The sequence below is a fragment of the Perca flavescens genome, chromosome 10, assembly GCF_004354835.1.
Source record: "Perca flavescens isolate YP-PL-M2 chromosome 10, PFLA_1.0, whole genome shotgun sequence".
Classification (NCBI taxonomy): Eukaryota; Metazoa; Chordata; class Actinopteri; order Perciformes; family Percidae; genus Perca; species Perca flavescens.
In genome coordinates this window covers 29,743,758-29,754,220 of record NC_041340.1, presented here as the reverse complement: position 1 = coordinate 29,754,220, position 10,463 = coordinate 29,743,758, and the positions used below count along the sequence as shown (strand labels likewise).

General features: G+C 40.6%; 1 protein-coding gene across 4 annotated transcripts in view; it reads left to right on the top strand.

The window, feature by feature from the left end:
* The first annotated feature begins 2,363 nt into the window (after positions 1-2,363).
* Positions 2,364-10,463, top strand: part of rnf103 (ring finger protein 103) — a 41,151-nt gene continuing 33,051 nt past the window's right edge. Inside the window, exons 1-2 of one of the 4 annotated variants that reach the window (XM_028589252.1) lie at positions 2,364-2,694; positions 2,951-3,068. In XM_028589252.1, the coding sequence (XP_028445053.1) occupies positions 2,689-2,694; positions 2,951-3,068 (124 nt within the window). In that variant the 5' untranslated portion in view covers positions 2,364-2,688. Of the gene's footprint in view, positions 3,069-10,463 lie in introns of all 4 variants that reach the window. The other 3 variants (XM_028589251.1, XM_028589254.1, XM_028589250.1) reach the window with 3 other exon arrangements.

The following is a 10,463-nucleotide window of genomic DNA, read 5'->3' as shown; positions in this document are numbered from 1 at the left end:
GGAGTGGAAGGTAGATACTAGTTTAATAAACACTTAATTGTTCTGTAGAGTCAATATCATCTGCGAGTCGGGCAGCAAGACGCTCCGCTACTGAGACGCGTCCGGTGTGGTATGGCGTGTGGCGGAGGACGGAACAAAACAGCCGCACAGCCGGAACGCAGCACCGACATGCCCAGTGGAGAATCGGATTACGGATTACAACTGTCCAGTAAGGACGGGGTGGAAGTAGCCTATATTGACAACATTTAATTTACGGGAATATTCCGATGTTGCCAGAGGTTGTTGGACGGATGTCCCTCACCTTCCACTTTCTTTGCGTTGGCATTCTAAACTCCGGTTGATTCAGGAGACATCCTCCCAGAATCAAATTATGGCTACGTTCAGACTGCAGGCCTTAATGCTCAATTTTTTTTGACTGGCTGTTGACATATTTATTTTTTTAAATGTGACCCGCATCAGACTCGAGAACTGGGGCGCGGTCAATCGCAAAACAGTTGCTACGGTTTCCTGGTTGAATGACGCGTTTCCTCGGAACTGCGTGAAACTGTGTGCAACAGGCTTGGAGTTGTGTTTTCTCTCGTTTGGTGGGTGTGTCTCTCAATTTTTGGCTGTGACACAGGTGATACATAATCAGCCGAGACGTATTTGTAAACTTGTGGTGATAAAAAGGCAGAGGGCTTGCGCATCCCCGTTTCAGTTTAAAAAGACGTATTGTGGGTACCATTGACATATATATAACGGCCTGAAAATGACCCGCATGCACAAAAGAGTAATACAATGTGATGCGTCACACGCAACACCCTTTTTAAACGCTTATCAAAATAAACCCCTGGATGTATTATGAGAACCAATAATAGGCTACAGGAGGCAGTGTGGCAGTTGGTGGACAACACTTCCCTTAGAAGCTCACTGTGCCTTATGTGAAAGTCTGTTTGTCTCCCTAAGTAAATTGTTAGAAAGGGCACAACATTGTACATTTTCCTCCATTTGTGCCGGTCGCAGACATAACTATGGAATTCACCGGACTTAAACTTTTGGCTCTGTTCGTATCAACTGCCGATAGAAACAATGAAAAGAAACATCTGGAAGGATGCAGACAGTTCCCTTTTTATTACCTGCTCTGTGTCGCATATATTTGAAACCACAAACCACATCAATGCGTTTATCTCTCTGGTGATGATACTATTTTGCCGTTTGGACTCACGGTTTTTGAATTAAAGAATGAACTTCAAAGGTATAATCATCATTAAATGGACATTTTTGACCCGTCAAACATTCAGTCTCCCTCCTTCACTGCGCAAATCACTTAACAACACGTACTGCCACAGGGGGAGGATAATAAAAGGAGAGGACAAGAAGAGGAGACGAAGAAAGGAGAAGAGGTGTTATTTGTCAGCTAACATGATGTCATGATGGACTAACTGACCAACTGACTGACTCCTAACTGACAGGTGTTTTCGCTTAATCTTTAATACTGTGAGAGAGATGACACCCCACTGAACATCCTGTGCATCTTGTTGTGTAAGAAATGTGAGGACAATAGCTGTCCTGTTTGTCTTCTCCTCCTGGTATTTCTTGTATGATTTAATACAGGAGGCAGTGTTGCAGTTGGTGGACACTTGGAAGCTCACTGTGCCTTATGTGAAAGTCTGTTTGCCTCCCTAAGCACATTGTTAGAAAGGGCACAACATTCCCTACATTTTGATGTAAAATAAATGTGAGTTAAAACTGTGGATGGTATAGCAAAGTAAAAATAATTTGCATCTGCTGCTCCTCACTCAGTCAGTTGGATCCCCTACTCTGAGTCTGTACATTCTATCCAAAACAGACTAATGTAAAAATGTCAGAAGGGCTTTTTAAAAAGCTTCAAAGAAAATTGAATATTTCAAAAAGTATTAATGTGATTTGAAAGTTGAATAGTACCCTAACATTTTAAAGTTTGAGTTTCTCGAAAATTCTGAATAACCAAACACAAACTCCTCCTCCTATCGTGGACTCTTTACTGTAGGTCGTGTCAAACATCAGATTTACTGTTAGCCAGTGTTATTCGGATGTGCACCAATAGTAGGCACACTGTCAGGCAGACTTTTCTAGTTGAATATCTTGTTTGACTTATGTCACCATGAGCTGTTAGAATAGGTTAAGGGGTGGGGGGAGCTAAACCATGCAGCATCTATGAGTTATGTTTTTCATTTGCAATAGTGGGTGAGTTTATTTTTTGTCCAGTGCTTTTAAGAGCTTGTTCAGAGGCTCAGCCCATACTGTTTTCGTCTGTAGTATGTAGGAGGCGATTTCGAAAACGGCCAATCTTTTATCAGTATTTTATTTTGTATCTTGTTTACATGCGTGAGGTAGAGCCGGATGTGACGTCATCTCGGTGACGGTGCTCTGTGTACCCAGCTGATCGGAGCAAAAATCAGATCCGTCATTGGTGTCTTTTTCTAATGTGGATATCTTAAACCACAGCAGCATTTGGTGTCGCTCGCTACTTTCATTCAGCGGGAAACTGCAGTGCGTGCAGTTGACACTGGATCTTGTCGACGCCTATTTGTTTTGGATGATACCAAGGCCTACCTGCATGCTAAGCTAATTAGCTAGCTGTCACCGTTAGCAGGACTCACGAATGTGCACTACTGGTGAAGGAAGTGAACGGTCAGGGATATCTTCCAAGCCACACTCGATCAAACGATGAAGGTCTGACGGACAATTTTATATTAAGCTAATGTATGTTGTGAAAAGGTAGAAAGTGATTGGTGGATCCTAAGTAGCCTATCCATTGGTCATAGACAGCCTATGACAGATATATTATCTTGTGCCAGCAGCGCTCTCGTCCAGCTTTAAGATGTGGTTAAAATTGTTCTTCTTACTCTTGTATTTCATAGTGTTGTTTATGCTAGCAAGAGTTTTTGAGGCGGTAGTTTGGTGTGAGACTGGTATGTTCGCCTCTCAGCTTGTGGATCCAGTTACTCTCAGTTATAAGAAGTTGAAAACCATCCTGGAGTGTCGAGGGCTGGGATACTCCGGACTGGCTGAGAAGAAGGATGTCAGCGAGCTGGTAGAGAAATCAGGTAATGGTGGGTGGGGGTGGTTTTAATAATTATTTTACCATAACATAGTGGACAATTTAAATTAGCAATATGTTTTAGTGTTTTAGCCCCAGTCTTAGAGGGGTACTATACGTTTTGCAAGCCACCAGATGTCACTGTGCTAGCTGTGTGTTTGAAGCCCCGAATCCCATTTTTCTGCACTAATAGAAAGAAAGCCCCAAAGCCTCGTGAGGCTTCATCTTCCCATCACTAAGGCTACATCCACTATAATATGTTTTTAACACTATACCGCTATTTCCAACCCCTAAAACAGAGACATTTATCATTATAGTTTGAGAACTCTAGTCTTAAACAGACGCAGACACCCACAGCAGTCAGTTTTATTGGTTAGGTAGGCTTACATACCTTTCAGCAACAGTTCCACCTCGTAGTCGGTCCAAGGAAATAAATCCCTAGTCTTACTTTTTGAGGCAGTTATTTTTGTTTATATTGAAGTTCCAAATAAAAGTATAGTATGGTTATTATTAGCGTTCAAACCCCAAAGGGGTAGAACCCTATTGAGTTTGAGCCAGTTTGTTGTTGTTATTATTATTCATTGTCTTCCGCAAAAACTCAAATTGCTGTGAACTGGAATGAGCTAGAAAAATAAGACTTGTCACCATAACTGGAAATGGTGCAAATGCTTCACACGAAATCTGAGCCCAATCGGCCACATAGTGGCGTGGATGTTAGCCCCCCCAAAAAACGTGATTTTTGGAAAGGCCACGCCTCTCACACTGTGAATCCAATTTACTTGAAATTTTACACATATATCCAGCTTAACGTGCTATACAAAAAATCCTCTTGGACCATAGAATTCATTTGCATAATGTGAAAAACAGTAATGTTATATCTAATTTTTGAATTTTGACTATTGTTACAAGGATAAGCTAACCTTGGTTCGTATAACAAAGAAACAAAGCTACTATCAGCTAACCTAGCACGTAACATTAATGGTATTGTCTCCTCTTTTTTTTACTAGGAGCACTGTAGCCCCGAACTAAAAAATCTTAGGGGCACAGGCAGGAAATTTAGGGGCGCACACCTTAAATCGACCTGCAATACAATTTTTAACATTTCCCCCATTTTAACTGTTTTACAGATAATGCTTTGGGGATGCATACAGAAACTACAATCTGCTGTTTTATTTTAGCTCACAGTCACATTTTAAGTGAATGGTGCTTAACAAATGCACATTCAGAAATGTAAACAAAGTATTATTATTGTCAATTAAAACAATATTGCCTCAGCCGCATACAGGGTCTCCCTCACTCCTGTCGTTTTTTGTTTACACTGAAATAGCAATCATATCTAGGTAAGTAAGACTTCTATGTAAACTATCTATCTAACACCCAGTGTAGGAAATATTGAATAATTAGGGAGCCAGATACAGATGAGCTCACAACACTCACACAAGCACTATTTGTTTAGCAAATGTCGGAGCTGACATTAACATTGATGTAAAAATGAAGAAAAAAAAAGTGATTGCACAGGTATTTAAGTAATAATACACAGTTTTGGTGTTGAAATAAAATTCTGTCCTTTTTGTCTGAGACTAAGATAACACTAAGTAAGAATGCGGTCGATTTTGTGGCGAGACCGAAAACAACAGCATTGCCGAGGTCTATCAACACAGCTCCGCCGACTGGAAGTGCAGGCAAGCCGGGTTAAGACCGTAAACAAAGAGAGGAGGGCTAATGTTAGGCTAAGGCTAGTCTCGCATTGCCAGATCTCCACAGCGCTGCGAAGAAGGGGTCTGGTTAGTCGACACAGCATTCTGGGATTGGAGAGAAATGGCTCTGGTTTATTGGCGTGTCTTTAAACCAATCGCAATCGTCATGGGCAGCACTAAGCGTCGCACGGAGCCTCAGTGCCACTGCAAAATAGGCTTGGGAAGGAACTCGTTTTGGTGGAACGTGTATGTTCAAAAGTTGTTTTAGTCGTGCAAAAGAAAACTCAGATTGGACAGATAGTCTAGCTAGCTGTCTTGACTTACCCTGGAGAGATCTGAGGAGCAGTTAACTATAGTCCTCATAAATCAACTTGAGTTTAAGCATTATTTTTGGCTACTAAAGTTTCCTCTTCAATCTCCATAATTTCGTTGTCTCCCTGAGCCACACTCAAGTTCCTATGTTTTTGTCTCTTCTTTCCTTTCACTCCACACACTGGCTTTGCAGCTCGCACTCCCTCTTTCTGTCTGTTCGCTTCTATCTTCTTTCTCGCTCTTCACTCACTCTTTTGAAGTGTGCCACGTGACCTGGCCAATGAAATATGCTGGCTCTAAATTGATCACAACACCTAGCCAATGGCGCATCTCTCCACAAATTAAACGGAATATAGCATACTTTTTGGGACATTTTTGATATTTATATTGCACAATGTGATATTGCAAAAACAATATTGAGTCAATAAATCGGGAACCCCTACATTTATTTACTGTTACTACGTTTTAAGTTTTCCCTTGCTGATACCAAATGCATACTCATGGGGGAATTATTAGGTCTCTTATTATAGAGTGTACTACTCCTATCTGTAAAGTATCCTGTGATAACATTTGTTATGATTTGACACAAAATAGAATATAATGGAACTAAAATAAATGGTCGTGGAAGTGGGAGAAGTCATTGTTCCTGCTGAACTGCACAACCTGGCACAGTTTATTTCTCTCATAGTGTAACTGGTACCACGTGTTGTCCAAAACAATTTTTTAAATGCAAATTTGTCACTGGCATCACTTTAAGTACAAATCACATGTGTATATAGTGGATAGAAAGCATTCAGTCATAGTTCTCGCAGTAACACCATTTCCTGTAGGCAACATGACAGAGGAGTCTTCTGCCTTCTTTGTTAGGCTGTCACTCATAATTCCACGCCCCTCTGAGTTGAAGCCACGCCCCCCAGCAAAATCGGGGCCAAAAGTCTGAAACTGAAAAAAACTGATCTGAAACTGAAAAAAATAAGATTTGAAGTTGTAAAAAAATAAGTTTTGAATCTGAAAACATGAAATGTGGAACTGAAAACAAATATAAAAGTGAAAAATGAAAATTTATTCAAAATAATTCCAGAATTTAATCTAAATTTTATTCAAACTGAGAGAAAAATTGGTAGACTTATTTTTAGTTTGAATGAATGGTTTTATTTTTTCAAGTTTTAGACCAAAACTTAAATTTTCCATTTCAAGCATCAGTTGTATATATGTTTTTTTTCAAATTAACAAAACATTTGGCCCTGATTTAGCTCCATACCGCTCTGGACTAAAAAAATTTGGATCACCCTCCCCTCAACAAAGAATAAAAAGACATGACCCTCCCCTAATTTATGGAGCGAATATTTATTCATAATTCAAATTGAAAGTCCAAAGAGAAAACGAAGCAAGATCAAATAAAAATTAAAGCTGCGTGCAGCGATGGACGGGCCCTCGCGCCTCTGTGCGCGTCGGGGTTACCGGCGGACGCCGCTCCTTGCGACCGTGCATTCGTGCGGCACTCAGACGCCGCGAATCGTCAACAATGAAAAGGGAATTCCCCGCCGAGTTCAACGATACCTCACACAAGACTCTAAGTCATACGGTTCATTAGCTGTGAAAGGGGGCGTGGCTAAAGCATAGGGGGCGGGTCCAACCATTACCAATTAAAAATGAAGCCTCTGCTGAGATGAATGATACCTCACACAAGACTCTACCTTAAATGGGTCAGCATGTATGAAAGGGGGCGTGGCTTAAACATAGGGGGCGGGCCAAACCATCACCGATGAAGAAGGAAGTCTCTGCTGAGTTCAATGACACCTCACACAAGTGTTTACATCAATCGGGCCATTAGTAATAAAAGGGGACCGTGGCTTAAACATAGGGGCGGGCCAAACCATCACCAATGAAGAAGGAAGTCTCTGCTGAGTTCAATGATACCTCACACAAGGGTATACCTTAAACGGTTCAAATGTTATGAAAGGGGGCGTGGCCTGAGTAAGTGGGCGTGTCCATATTATAGGGGGCGGCTCAGTATCACATGTAGACCACACATTATGAGTTTGTCATATAAGGCAGATTTCCTGTTGCCAGCAGGGGGGGCGCTATGACCAAAAGTCAATTTTGGCCTGTAGGTGTCCTCAGGCCTGGACCCTTGTCAATTGTGAGAAATTTCGGGCAGATACAACAACGTACACTCAAGTTACAACAACTTCTTTGTTCATCGCTAAACACTCAAAATGGCCGCCACGCCCACACCGTCTGACAAAAAGTTTTTCTTTTAATAACTTTTGATCGTTAAGGTGTTGGGATGGTACAGACCAAGTTTGAAGTCCATCGGATGAAATCTCTAAGAGGAGTTCGTTAAAGTATAGCACCTTAACTTTTAGGCCTACTTCCTGTTGCCACTAGGGGGCGCTATAACTTTAAGTAAATATTGGCCTTTATTTGTCCTCAGGGTTGGACTCTTATGAATCCTGAAAAGTTTCGAGGTAATCGGACAACGTACACTCGAGTTACACCCACTTCCTGTTTTGGCAGCGAAACGCACAAAATAGCCGCCCTGCCAACTGAAAAGTTGTTAAAAGTTTTTCTTTTAACAACTTTTCATCTTTAACATCTTAAGATGGCACAGACCGAGTTTGAAGTTGATCGGATAAAATCTCTAGGAGGAGTTTGTTAAAGTACGACATGTGGAAATGGCCAAAATCGCACTAATTTTGAACATTTAATTCAAAATGGCGGACTTCCTGTTGGGTTTAGGGTATGGCTCTGATGAAGTTTCTTGTACATCTTGACATGTTACATATGTGTACCAAGTTTCGTGAGTCTACGTTAAACGCACTGCAGGGCTCAATTTTCTTAACTTTCTAGGGGGCGCTAGCGAGCCATTTTTGTGCACCTATTCCCGAAACCCTTAAAATACATAAATCTTCACCAGACTTGATGCGGCCGCCAAATTTGGTGAGTTTTTGAATATGTTAAGCCCCTCAAAAAGGCAATTCATTTGACGGGAAAATAATAATAGAAAAATAATAATAATTCCTTCAGTTTCAATAGGGCCTTCGCCGCTGTCGGCGCTCGGGCCCTAAATAATAATTCCTTCAGTTTCAATAGGGCCTTCGCCGCTGTCGGCGCTCGGGCCCTAATAATTCCTTCAGTTTCAATAGGGCCTTCGCCGCTGTTGGCGCTCGGGCCCTAAATATTATTTTACTACTCTACTAGGAAAAATCATGCCATAATTAAATTTAAAAAAGAAAAAGGAAACTGAAAAAGCAAAGTTGAAATGTAAAATGATAATTTGAAAATGTAAAGTTCAATGTAAAAAGTCAAATTTAAAATGCAAAGTTTAATGCTTAAACTGAAATCTTTTATTGAATGACAGAAACATCAAATATGAAACTCAAAATGTGAAATGGAAAAGCTTAAATAGAAATACTTAAATTAAAATCTCAAATAGAAAAAAATAATTTTCAATTTGAAGTTTTTATCTTTTGAATTTTACATTAGGTAATTGCCTTTTTCACATTTTAAGATTCACCATTGCTATTTCTATTTAACATTAAGGCTTTTCAATTTGAAGTGACACTTTCATTCGTGGCCCAACGGCTGGTGGGAGGGTTGACAGACTTCAAGCTGACAGCGTAGTCTCTGAGCTTCATTGGCCGGCCGGCGAGTAGGCAATGCCGGCCGCAACTATCTAGCTTGTCACGTTAGACTGGAGAGTCTCAAGTCCGACAATTTTTGTCGTTATTTCACCACTAAATTCACTTCTGAGAACGTTTTAGGCGAGAAATTAACTGTTTAGATTTTGAATATAGGCTGTCTTACGCAAATCGTTGCCGAATTGACAATTTACTTCAAAGTTTTCGGAGTTGAGAAGCTCCATAAAGTGATGTGACGGTCAGCTAGCGCCTGCCGGGGCCACTACCTCGTTGCTCGGAGACTCCGCTGTAAGCTGGAGGTCTCTCAGACCCGGTCTCGTAAATAAGAAGCTTTTATTTCGCGGATCGTTTGTTTAAATATCACAACACATGTCCATCATAAGATTAACGGGCACCTGTGGTACATTGCATTTTCGGAGTTACACACACACACACACACACTGGGACTATAATTTGGGAGGATTGTACAATTTTAAGAACATATCCTAATTGTACAATCCTCCCAAATTATAGTCTTAGTTCACTGGACCAGTAACTATCTAGTGATGTAGGCTACTGTACATTCATGAAACAATAGTGAGAGGACACCTCAATAGTTTTTGACCTTATATTTTGCTGGGGGGAAATAACTGATAAATATACTCTGTTCCATTCATGTTTACAGTGTGCATGGAATTTATCACTTAATTATCTTTATAGTTTCTAGATTTTAGAGTCCAATTTTTTCAGTGTATTTATTTTCTATGTCAATATATACGAGGGAGCAAGGCATATATGTAGAGAAGGAAACTCGTCGTACTGCTCTTAATTGAAAGCATTCAATGAGTCACTTGTCATTTGCAAAAACAAACCGTTGTACACTTTGCATTAAAAGTGAGCAGTGGAAGTTAATATGACTTAGGAAATTAATATTTTAGCCCATGAGAGAGCGGGAGGAAAAGAGTGAAAGAGATTTTTACGCATCATATTCTAGAGTCATAGAAAATTGATCTTCATGGTAAATTACCTGAGGAACATCTTCTGCTTACCTGTTAATTTGTGCAAATGATTAGTAGCCTAATCCTTGAATGGTATGATTATGATGGTTTCAATTCAGAGCAGTGGTCAGTCAACTGGACACTAATCCTCTCGCAGGAAAATCAACAAGCCATTTAATGATTGGGTGGGTCTCAAGACTGTTTCCCTGTGGTACTCTATAACATTTTAGGGCTAACCTTAAGCGAAGATAAAGGAAAATGGATGTCCTAAGGATTTCAAAGCTAGTTCTCTGGTCCTCAAAGCTGAACATTCCTTCCCCACGCAATAACTGGTCTAGAGTATAAATACTCTAATATGTTTAAAGTTGGTCAATGTGTTGGTGATAATAGGGCCATAGGTTAGCATACACTTTTTTTGGACACACACCTGCAAAAGGTCTTGCAGTCTTAGATTTCTTGTGAGGTTTTGCTCTATTTCTCTCCATGGAACTGTAAATGAGGGGTCTATCCACACTCTGAGGGCCCGTAGCTGAAAGGCTCTATGGTACACTTTAAGGTTGGGGAGGGCCAGGCCTCCTGTGTTTTGTGGTACGTTGCAAGGTAGAGTATTTTAGCCTAGGTTGTTGTTCCAAATATACTGCCAGGTTACGGCATCAAGTTTCTTCCGGAAATGTATTGGTGGGGGTAAGGGGATCATTGTACTTAAGAAGTTCACACAAGGAACTATGTTCATTTTAACAACAGCAATCCTGGACCTTAGCGATGCCGGCAG